General features: G+C 38.8%; 1 protein-coding gene across 1 annotated transcript in view; it reads right to left on the minus strand.

The window, feature by feature from the left end:
* The window catches only part of LOC106522253 (collagen alpha-1(XVIII) chain), a gene marked incomplete in the record, with an annotated part of 37,754 nt that overhangs the window by 10,250 nt on the left and 15,317 nt on the right, over positions 1–12,187 (minus strand). Inside the window, 15 exon segments of the mRNA XM_014015194.1 lie at positions 121–255; positions 483–527; positions 815–877; positions 971–1,093; positions 1,326–1,376; positions 1,482–1,559; positions 1,654–1,716; positions 1,867–1,893; positions 1,970–2,167; positions 3,501–3,527; positions 3,938–4,068; positions 4,619–4,675; positions 6,240–6,318; positions 11,759–11,830; positions 11,985–12,068. Coding sequence (XP_013870648.1) covers positions 121–255; positions 483–527; positions 815–877; positions 971–1,093; positions 1,326–1,376; positions 1,482–1,559; positions 1,654–1,716; positions 1,867–1,893; positions 1,970–2,167; positions 3,501–3,527; positions 3,938–4,068; positions 4,619–4,675; positions 6,240–6,318; positions 11,759–11,830; positions 11,985–12,068 — 1,233 coding nt within the window.

The following is a 12,187-nucleotide window of genomic DNA, read 5'->3' on the forward strand; positions in this document are numbered from 1 at the left end:
AACTTCACCTCTTTGAGAAAAAGCAAACAAACAAAAAAATTAAAATAAAAAATAAAATATATTAAAAAAACACTATGGATCTTTTACAACAACATCCTCACAAACACTTAAAAGAGAACTCACAAATCCAACACGATAACCTGGTCCTGGGGGACCCGGTGGTCCAGGACGCCCAATTGGTCCCATGGGTCCTGGAAGACCAGCCAGTCCGGTCTCACCTGGTGGTCCTGGTAATCCAGGCTGACCAGGAGCTCCCTGTTAGAGACATTCATCATGGAGGGTTTTAAACTCCTGCTCAACAAATCWTGTATTACAACAAACTGGAGTCCAGTTTTTCTTTTCTGAAGAAATTAAAGGGAAATTCAATTTAATAAAGAATAATTAAATATTTCTTGTTAACAACAGGTCAAAATAATTCTACACCTGGTTGTGAGTTCATCTCTTTGTACTGAAACATGAGAAAAAACAAAATGAGTCTCCACCTTTTCTCCTATTGCTCCTGGAAGTCCCAGATCCCCTGAATCACCCTGGTGAAAATAAATAAAGCAACCAACATATCTGTCATTATCAAAAACAGGCAGGCCTCTAAAAACCTGATCCTGACTGAAATCAGCTCGATAATAACTGGTTTAGTAAAACACTTTGTATCAGCTGGTACTCAAGACCCAACATCCAGTTTCTGGGTTGAGAAAGGAGGACTGCTGCAACATGATTAAACCTACAGAACTGATTATAAATCTATTGCTAAGTTATTTTTAAATATAAGTTCAACACAAATTTAGAGAAGAAACAATCATTTCCATAAATTCATTACCTTTTCTCCCCTGGGCCCAGGTGCTCCCGGGAGGCCATCAGCACCCGGTAGACCCGGTAAGCCCTAAAGGTCCAAAGATTTGGTAGTTGATTTGGTTGGACTACATTCATTAATGTTACTGTTGAGGAGGTTTAGATGAGAAACTTTGGCACTTACGGGTTGACCAGGTGCTCCATCCTTGCCTGGAGGCCCAAATGCTCCAGAACTCAATGCTGGGCCTGATACAGGGGACCCAGGAGGACCTGGTGGTCCAGGGGGGCCTGGTGGACCGGGAGGTCCCTGTGTTGAAAGAAGACACATTTTGCTGCATCACATTTGGTTTTTAGCAGTGGTGGGCACCAGTCCACTAAAACGCAAATCCGCTAATTACGGACCTAAATAGCATTTTTGAAGTTGTGGACCTAAATATTTTTATAAGCTCTTTAGAAACTGCAGAGCTAATTTTTGGGTTAGCGCTGCCCACCACTGGTTTTTAGTTTTATAAAAAAGCCTCAGCAGAAAATCTTCTCACCTGAACCTTTTCCAGATCTGAGAATCCAGAGGCCTCCATGTCCTCAAAAGTCTGAAAAAAAAAGTTTCATTTTACAAAAAGAAAGTCTTCTCTGTTGGTTTAGATTCGTACAATAAACTCATTTCTGGGGTTAAACTGTAATCTTACAGAACTTACAGATCTGAATCCTGGTCCTGGAGGACCTGGAAGTCCTGGGGGTCCTCTGGGACCTGGTTGACCCTCTCCACGGTCACCCTGTGGGTAGAAGTCTCATTTAGATGAGGCAGATCTCAGCAGAAACAATGTTTTAAAACTGAACTTGTGTTTCTTTGGTCTTCATGTAGCTTACCTTTTCTCCTTTGGATCCAGGGTCACCTGGGGTTCCTGGGAACCCTGGTGGTCCCTGAGGGCCCTGTTTGAAAACACACACATAAAGTGAGGTCATTCTTTTTACTATAGAATGAAAGGGAAACAAAATGTTTTTAACAGTTTATTGATTCTGGCTCAAGATGTGATTTGATTATTTTTGAAGTTGCCCAGAAAAACAAAATCAACAACTCACTGTTTTTCCATCCTCACCAGGATCCCCCTGAAAAAAACAAAGTGAAAAATCAAACTTTCCATACTTTTCAAATAACTCAAATATTACCAAAACATCTAATTACTGGTTCTCCATCTTCTCCAGGAGGTCCCTGGGGGCCTGGTGGTCCAGGTGGTCCTTGAGGTCCAGGCACTTTTGAAGCAACCGATCCATCACTTCCAACTGAATACTCAGTCGCAGGTCCTGGGGGGCCCTGGGGCCCAGGGGGTCCTGGAAGGCCAGGCTCGCCCTTTTTGCCCTGATATCCAAACCCTGCGTTGCCCTGGAACAATGAAGCAGACGTGTTGAACAGAAGAGGAGAGAAAATAAACCACCTGCTGCTACAAGGCAGGATCCAAGGTACCTGGTCCCATAGGAGTTTCAAACCTGCAACTAGTTTACTATTAAATTAAAGTTAGCATTTATATAATGCACCAAAATCTTTACACAAATCTGATTTGAAAACAAACTTGTGTGTTTCATATCAAGCAGCGCTCCTTGCTTTGCTTTGGTGCAGAGTGCTTTAGATAAGATCCTCCCCTATGTTTTTATGCTGATTTTTTTTCTTAGCATTAAAAAAACAAAACATAGAATTGTCCTGATGCATCTCAGTAATCCAGAAAAAAAATCAAAAAGAAAAAAATWGTATAKGTCTTCTGGACGGGTTCTTCTCTAATGAAWCGTTTCGTCTCTCCTCCAAGAGACTTCTTCAGTCTGAGAGTTTCAGGCAAAATTCAGGCTTTTATGTCCTGCCTCCATGTGACTGATACTCACATCACATGGCTATCGTTGACACCTAATTAACACTTATTGTTAACAGTGGGTGGAGTGATACTGGCAATAGCCGCACTGTAGGACGGGGACAACTGAAAACGGAGGCCTCCACCTCTGTTTAATGATGGACGGTCTWTCTTCACAAAAATGGCTTCTTTTACTCCTCTCTCAAACCAACGTTCCTCTCTATCAAGAATGAGAACATCCTCATCTCTGAAAGAGTGACCGCTGGCCTGTAAATGAGTGAAAACTGCAGAGTTCTGGCCRTTAGATGTAGCTCGTCTGTGTTGGGACATTCTTTTGAACAGTGGCTGCTTTGTTTCCCCGATGTATAACTGGTCGCAGTCCTCCTGGCTTATGCTGTTAAGTGCCAGCGGTCACTCTTTCAGAGATGAGGATGTTCTCATTCTTGATAGRGAGGAACGTTGGTTTGAGAGAGGAGTAAAAGTAGCCATTTTTGTGAAGAAAGACCGTCCATCATTAAACAGAGGTGGAGGCCTCTGTTTTCAGTTGTCCCCCTCCAACAGTGCWGYTATTGCCAGTATCACTCCACCCCCTGTTAACAATAGGTGTTAATTAGGTGTCAACAATAGCCATGTGATGTGAGTATCAGTCACATGGAGGCAGTGCTTAAAAGCCTGAATTTTCCCTGAAACTCTCAGACTGAAGAAGTCTCTTGGAGGAGAGACGAAACGTTTCATTAGAGAAGAACCCGTCCAGAAGACCTTTACAATTTTTTTCTTTTTAAAATATATAATTAACATTAGCTCTGAATCTGTTGTAGAAAGCTACAAAACCTATGGAATAATATAAACTTTAAAATTAGGAAACTACAAACTCACCTTTGACCCTTTTTCACCAGGTTCTCCCTGAAAACAAAACAGAAAATTTTAGTTTATGTCTCCCTCTAGTGGACATTGAAGGCATTGCAGTTCAATCAGCGATGCCTAAAATTACAGTAAAATTACAGAAAAGGTCAGAAGAAAGGTATTAAAAGTATTGAAATGTTTACTTCTTGATTTAACCAATTATACTGAAAGTTTAATATATAAAAATGTGTTGTGTCTTTTCAAAAGATTTTTTAAATCATTTCTTTTTTTTTACAGAATCACCTCAGAATAAAATTTCTTTCAGAAATGAAAGTGTTCAGATAACAAAGGTCAAAACCCTCCTGTTCAGAAAGCTTTTTCAATTCAGTTTGGATTAATCACAACCTGGATGACAGAGACTCGTCACCATACGCTCAGATAATAAAATAAGACATCACAGGTCTGCAGACCTTGTCTCCACGGTTTGCCCCCTGTGAACGGGAGGCAGAACCCGATTCTCCCTTCGGTCCAATTGGACCTCGGTCTCCTTTCTCTCCTTTGTCACCCTTGTCGCCCTTCGCTCCTTTTGTAGCAACTGCACCTGGCGGACACAAACAAAGAACACAGTCAATAATAACCTTATTAAAACCTTTAGAAATTAACTGATTGTTTAGAAAGCATCAAACCAAACCGTTTCTGCTCCCAAAAGAAGCAAAAAGAGTAAAAGAAACCCACTTGTTTGATGAATCGAGAATCCTCTCATGCATTGCTGTAAATTTGTAATTTATAGAACATTTTAAGACGACAGATTTCTCCCATGCAGCTKTGACCCGCAGTGACCCAACATGCTCCCACTGCTTCAGTCACTTTCAGCAGAAACTACTTCAGCATGAATAAACTCATGTCAGGTTTGACAGCATTAATAAAGTTTACCAAATCATATTTTCTATTCCCTGTCTTACTATTATTTCTAACCAGACCTAAAAATCCTCCACCTTTCATGCACCTGGGTTAGACACCACCACCTCATGTGAATTCAAATTAAAAAATATTCGTATGTTTCTGTGGATTTTAAATGTCCTTTATGAGCAGCAGCAGAGCAACAGGACAGAGAGGATAAGAGAAGCTGGATCTGGATACTTTCTGCCCACCTGCTGCACCAAGTCGTCTGGATTCAGCTGAAACTAAAAAGTGCTCCGAGTCTCCAGCTGAGCACACAGAAAACAGAGTTACTTTTTTTTTCTCCTGAATGACAACTTGGCAGCTAATCTGCTGCTATTCTGTCAGTTAAAGTCCTAAATAAGAACTGTAAAGTTTTCTACAAAAAAAAAGGTAAAATATGTGCACTCCATGAGTAGTCTCAAAAGAGCAGAACATACAGAAAAAAAAAGATCTACAACTTTAGGTTTTCCTCTAAATTAATCTAAAACTGACTAAAAGGCCTGGTACCAGATGTTGTGTTTTTGTTATCTGATAAACAGATTCTCTGATTTAAAAAAAAACAGTTTTGCAGAGATGGTGTGAAAAATGTGCAAAATCTGCACAGTTTATAACAGAAAAGGCACAAAAAAAACAGAAATGTGAATACACTGTTTTCACCACATTTATAAGTCTAACTGAATGTGATATTTTACACACATAAACAAAACTAACTTCCACTCACATCTATAAACATTTATGATTGCAGAATTCCCCCCAGATCTGTCAAAATCAACCATTTGTGCCACAACTGAACAAACATGACGCTGAAACCAACAACAAACAGAAAGTGGAAACTAAAGGGTGTGAGCAAAGAGCAAACTGGAGTCATGAATGAAATGAGCAGGCATGATCAAAATCATAATGARGGAATCTAAAAWAAAAAACAATTACATCATAGGACAAAAAAAAGCATTAAAATTGCAATAAACCCAGCTCCACAGAACRAGCTCGGAAACCTAAAACAGCTGCATCAGTCAGATATTAGCTAATTTTCAGTTCTGTTGGATGTGTTAAAGCATGTCACTGCAACAAATAGACCTATAATTCACAGATCCAAAACTGGTTCAACATGTTGAATCAACTATAAGCTGCATTAAGATGATCCAGTGATGCTCAGAGTCAAGACAAGTGACGCAAACATTTCTGACCACCCATCAGCTCGATGCAAAAAGGCTCCTAATTTATCTTCTTGTTGAAAATCATCCCGACATTTTACTCTTTTTGCATAAACTCACAACTGAATAACAGCTGAAACTAATTCAGAAAAAAAAGCTGAATAGATAACTTGACTAATTTAATTTTTCAGTTTTATGTCCAAACACATTTCTAAAAATGTTAGGTCTTTGTGTGAACTATAAACAAAGTGCACATTTTTTTATATTATGGTTGTATCAAGAGACACCTAACAAATTTGTGTAAATAATTTTAAACTTCTTGTTCTTTTCCTGGAAATGAAAAACAAAACCACACTGGGTGGTTAAACTTCCAGCAGCTGCAATAATCAGTTTGTCCACTAGATGGAGACATTTCATTATGGCTCAGAAGGATGAAGAATGCTGAGACTGGTGTAAATTTTCCTTTTTGCTGAACAAATAAACAAAGCTATTAATAACCTTGAAAAAAAACACTTTTTTAGCCCAAAATCTTAAAATGTAAATAATCATAGAGATAATATTTGACAGATCTAATGGTTATATGAAATAATATAATCTCGGCAAGAACTAATATAAAAAAAAACAATGATAATAAACAGATGAGAAACATAAAGTATGTTTTCAGATTTAATCTCACCAGTCTCTCTGATGCTGGCATCCTCTCCTTTTATCCTCAGAGGCGGCTGCGGGATGGGCGGAAARGACGGAGACGAAGTCTGCAAAAATTAAATATTTCAAGTAAAACAAATAAAAAATAAATAAACGGTTTTAAAAATGTCAGYGGGTGACTTGTTACTGGAAACTGGCCTCGTTTCCACCTCCCACGCGGAGGACTTTGTAAACAATATTCTTTCATGGGAAAAAAAAGTTTCTCCTTGTAAACATTAATCACAAACCAGAATGATTCATGCTCTGCGCCGCTTTAATGTTTAGAGATCCGTTGTACAAACGATCAAAAATGGCTCCCAGTTCTTAAACAAGCCTTTCAGCAGAACGGAACATGGTGGTAATCACCGTCAAGATATGTTGCAGAACTTTCTGTGAACCTCATTAATGCTGCACAAGAACACATACGATGTGAAACACACAGATTTATGCAGTATTTTCTAAAGTACAGTATATCTTAAATGCATTTGCGGCCATACCACCCTGAACGCGTCAAATCTCATCTGCTCTCAAAAACTTAGCAGAGTCAGGCCTGGTTAGTGATTGGATGGAAGACCACCTGGGATTGCCACGTCTTTCTTCATTCAAGACAAAGATACCAACATACATCAGTGATTAAAGCTGCAGGTTAAATAAATAAGTATTTTTTTAAATCCTGTTATAGTGCCTGAAAAGTMTTGTCCTTTGTGTAAAACGTGTTAATAAATTAAAGAGCTGTCATTAAAGCACAATGAAAAATATCCAGTTTCTATTTAAAATATAGTTTTTCACTGCAAAAACTGTCCATCTTACCAAGTTTTAAAATCTTATATCAGCCAAAAAGTCTTTTTGATCACATTTTGAGACTGATTTACTAAACAAGAACTGATTGTGTAAGAATAATAATCTTGTTTTCAGAATGTGTAAGATTATTTGTCTTGTTAATCTAAAAATTTGATTCAAATTAAGTCAAAAATATCTGCCAATGGAGTAAGAAAATTTTACTTGGTAAGTTTCTTGAAATACTTGATTTGACTCAATTTTTTCTTATTTCAAGAATCTTACCAAGTAAAATTTTCTCACTCCAAAATTTAATATTAGAGGGAGTTTATTTATTTTTGTTTGCCATTTATTTAAAGTGACTGCAGCTTTATGAAACCCTCCAATTCTACTCTATAAGTTACAAGCAAACTAGCACCCAGTCAGTGTTGTATAAAGTACCCCAAAGTGATACTTGAGGAAAAGTACAAGTATCTTATCATAAAATTACTTTGGTAAATTTTAAAGTCTCCTCTAAGAATATTACTTGAGTAAAAGTCTTAAAGTATCTGCTTTATTTTGTACTTAAGTATCAAAAGTAAATTTCTGAAATAAAATGTACTTAAGTATAAAAGTAAAAGTACTGAGTAAAAAGGAGAGGTTAGATTTTCCAAATACATTTTTAAAGGCGTGCAGCTGTGATGGTTTGTGTACAAATTAATGTGTCAGAATGGTATATATTTATACTTCTTATCCAACCACAATTAAATGCACAGTTTATCRGGACATAATTTATTTATTATTTTTTATAACTATAACAAGCCAGAATGAAATAGGATTAATGGCTTTCTACTTCTTACCTTTTTTTTTAAATGTAGGGAGTAGAAAGTACAGATAATTGTGTAAAAATGTAATGATTAGAAGTAAAAAGTTGGCTGAAATAAATTTACTCAAGTAAAGTACAGATAGCCAAAATTTCTACTTTAGTACAGTAACAAAGTATTTGTACTTAGTTTCTTTACAACTCTGCAGCCAGTGAATTTTATGTTTAGAAATGGGGTGTGTGTAATCACAATACTTTCTTTTATAAAATTATTACAATTCTGGGGGGCTTAGGAACATTTTACTTTTAGAACTAATGACATTTATGATTTTGCGTGTGTGTCTTCAGGAAAGACGAGGTAGTTGATGTCAGTAGTAGCTAACATCGGGACATAGCTTCATGTTAGATGTGCTGCCATTTACTCCAGGTAAAAGAAACTTCAGTGAAAAATACTTTGATAAACAGCGAYGGTGTATCCTCATAATTGTAAACAACAGCACAAGTGGAGGATAAAACTGACTGCCGCTATAAATTATGGGTAGTGGCRCGAATTCAGGAGTACTGTGGATAGATTTGGTGTGCTAGTAGCTGAGAGTCATCTGCAGCACATATGCTGAAGGTTAACAGATTGCATCACATCAGTGTTAAAAAAATGGGGTTCCTTCAARGAGCTCTACTTTAATTAGATTTGTCTTGAGTTGCTTTTATTTAATGATAAATAAAACACATGTTGTGGTTGGAAGACAAGAAAGARGAGACAGACTGACTGGTTGCATTTTAGTTAAAATAGAAAAAAACAAATAATCAGTCTTCAGCAGTGACATGCCTCAAATGAAAAAGGGGAGAGTGAAGAAACATGAAGAGCGAATATCTGATCGAAGTGCAAAGGAGCCCCCCCCCCCCCCCCCCCATGCCTGGGGGTCGATAATTAACCTCTTTTTGTCTGGGGAGACATTCCTGCCTTGGTGTTGCGCAGCACTGACTACACTAAGAATCCTGCCACACCATCACTGACTGTTGGGAGTTGATTTATGAATTAATGTGATGAAGAATGCCCCGCTTGTTTTCCCTGCGTCCATCAGGGATTGACGGGTGGGGGGTGGGTGGGACGCTCACGTCCTTTTAGAAGACGGTGTTGATGGATTTGAACTAAAGTACCTCCTGAATGTAAGAGCATGAAAGTAAACATGTTTCACCTCTGCAGCTGTGGAGAACAGTGGGTTGGACAACATGGCCCCCTGAATGATCACAAAGAAAGAAATTAAACTGAAGTGTTGGCCTGAATGTGAAGGAAAAACTCTCTGTTTATGAAATGTGGAAACAAAGGTTTGGGTCTTTTGCGAAACACAAAGCAATCAGATGAGATCTGAGCAGATTTCCACCCAAACAACGTTATGAGTCATTTATTCACTGCTAAAAAAAACATGTTCAAAACATTTAAAGACCAAACTTRTCAAAGCATAAATGGTTTTCACAGTAGTTAACTTTGTGCTTTATTGTAGCCCTTTAAAGGGATCCCCAATCAGTACTAACATTAGACTTTATTTGATAAACATTTATTTTAACTGTAAAATAAAGACTGTAAAAATACTGTAGGATGTTTAGTTTTTATAATTTTTAAACTAAAAGTTTAAAAATATATTACACGGACGTGGCCATTTTATTTACACACAAAGCATTCTGGGTAAATGATGACGTGGATAGGTCCTCGGTGYGAGGCTGCTAGCGAGCTATATCCACCCTGAAGGTTAATCTTGGACAATATCTGATGATCGACTCTTTTAAATGAAACCAGAGAGTGTTGACAGAGAGGAGAAGGTAGAAATGACTCAGCCTGGAACTGAAAATATGGATGGAGGACAACAGAGCTGCTTCATGGAAGAACAACCTCAGCTTAGCCTGTTAGCTTTAGCGTTAGCTCCGATGCTATCACCATATATATGTATTAGCTCAGCGCTACACATTCTCCTCTCGTCACTGAGGTCCTCCATCCACATGACAGAGAGGGGAACACAAAAATGACTCAGCCTGCAACTGAAAATATGGATGGAGGACCTCAGATTAGCTTGTTTGTCGCGCTAGCGCCGAGCTAAAACATATAAGGCAATATAGTGTCTGCGCTAGCGTAAAGGCTAAGCTGAGGTTGTTCTTCCATGAAGCAGCTCTGTTGTCCTCCATCCATATTTTCAGTTCCAGGCTGAGTCATTTCTACCTTCTCCTCTCTGTCAACGCTCTCTGGTTTCATTTAAAAGAGTCSATCATCAGATATTGTCCAAGATTAACCTTCAGGGTGGATATAGCTCGCTAGCAGCCTCGCACCGAGGACCTATCCAGGTCATCATTTACCCAGAATGCTTTGTGTGTAAATAAAATGGCTCCGTCTGTGTTAAAATATATTTTAAAAAATTTACAAAACTAAACAGCCAGTATTTTTACAGTTTTTATTTTACAGTTAAAATATATGTTTATCAAATAAAGTCTAATGTTACAACTAATCAGGGATCCCTTTAAATGTGTGAACAAGAATAAGAGACACTTTGATTCAAATAGTGACACCGTTAAAAACGTCTTCCTCGCCCTTTCATCTATCACCTCTAAATTCCAGGGTGACAAAATGGAAAGTCTCACTTAAACTCTCCCTCTCTGCCTCGCCTGTGCCCAGACTTGCAGTAATTACACCGCCTGGACGGTTGAAGAAGCTCCACGTTGTGAACAGATCCTCGTCAGATGGAAAAACATTGGCAGGTGGACATTAAACACCAGCTGTTTCCCAGAACACGGCATCACGGTGGAACATGTTGAAGGAAATAAGACCCTCGTAAAACGCAATAAGATGAAACTCTGTGAACGAACCACCTGACCTCGCCGTTTCCACCTCTCTCGGTTCCTGAGCCCACAGCTGATTAGGAAGCCAGTCAGTCGAGGCCTGGGGGCAGGGGGGAGCTCTGACTTGGATCAAATGCACATCTGGCTTTTGGAACGCCACTGTGATTGTCATCCTAACCTGCATGAATATTATCTGAGGGCCAGAGGATGGGGACGTGGGCGTCTGTGGAATGTGATGGGCAGAGAGGGAAAGCTAAACGACAAAGTGGGAGGAGCTAAAATAAAAGAGTGGCAAAAAGGGATTAAAGCGAGTAAGACAAGAGATTCAAAAAAACGTCTGGAGTGAACAAGACTTACACGTAAATCTCTAACTTTAGCAGCGTTTGAGTTTTAAACCACAAACGTTTCCTTTCCGGTGTTTAAAAAAGGAAAGAAAACGTTTCTTTCCGCAAATGTCAAAGACAGATGCAGCTCGGTTTTCAGACGTCAACTCAGCAGTTTTCATTCTTCCTTCAAGGATAAACTCACAGAGCAACGTAAAGCTTTAAGGATACATCTCATGCAGAAAAGTATTTTACTAATATTCACTGTAAAAAGCCAGATGTCTTTTTTTGTCTTATCTGTGAAGGAAACAAGGTAGAACTCAATGCCGAAACATTGACTGGTGCCTCTGCCTGCCCAAGAATCAACTGAAAGCACCTTTTTATCTTTATTTGTAGATTAAATATTCAAAGTAGGTAAATGTATCAATATGACTTCCTATTTGATATTTATTGTTTCATTTAAGCAGGTATTTTATTTGTACTGTTGAGGAATAAAAAAATCATAGTTTTATATTACTCATCATCATAAATGACCTTTGACCCTTTGATGCCCAAATCTAATCAGAGTACTACCCTGATGAAGTTACTATACCTATTTATAAGTAAATATATAATTTCATTCAGGAGATATCGTGCACACAAGACCACCTGTGATGGACGGACGCCGCACTAAAACGCAGACAGCCAGAGAACAGAATGCCTTCAACCCCCAGTGGGCGGAGCCATAAAAACAAACTAGTTACAGACCAGTGTGATAAATAACAGACAAATGTTCCATACCGTGTATCTGGGCTTGTCCCTATAATGGTTTGAGAGTCTGGTTTCTTCATTGCCACTTCCTTCTCCTGAAGCCTGAGGACCAAAAGCACAGTTAACAGYTCTGCTTCATGAAACATAGCTAACCTGAGGATGATCTGTTGCCCTGCTGTTCCTGGTTATTAAAATAAAGCATGTCTATTGTTCTGTGGTGGGTTCCCTGAAAATGGTGCACCTGTGATCAACTCACCACATCTGAGTCATCTTCGTCTTCCTCACAGAGCCTCTCGACAGGGCGGGCGTCTCCCACCACCCTCAGCTCACTGATCACTCCCTGTTGGAAAACATGTCATTGGTGTTTGGATGTTTGATGAAACACATTCCTGTCAGAATGGCACTCGCGCGCACACACACACACACACACACACACACACACACACACACACACACACA

The sequence above is a fragment of the Austrofundulus limnaeus genome, unplaced genomic scaffold (genome assembly GCF_001266775.1).
Source record: "Austrofundulus limnaeus strain Quisiro unplaced genomic scaffold, Austrofundulus_limnaeus-1.0 Scaffold125, whole genome shotgun sequence".
Lineage (NCBI taxonomy): Eukaryota > Metazoa > Chordata > Actinopteri > Cyprinodontiformes > Rivulidae > Austrofundulus > Austrofundulus limnaeus.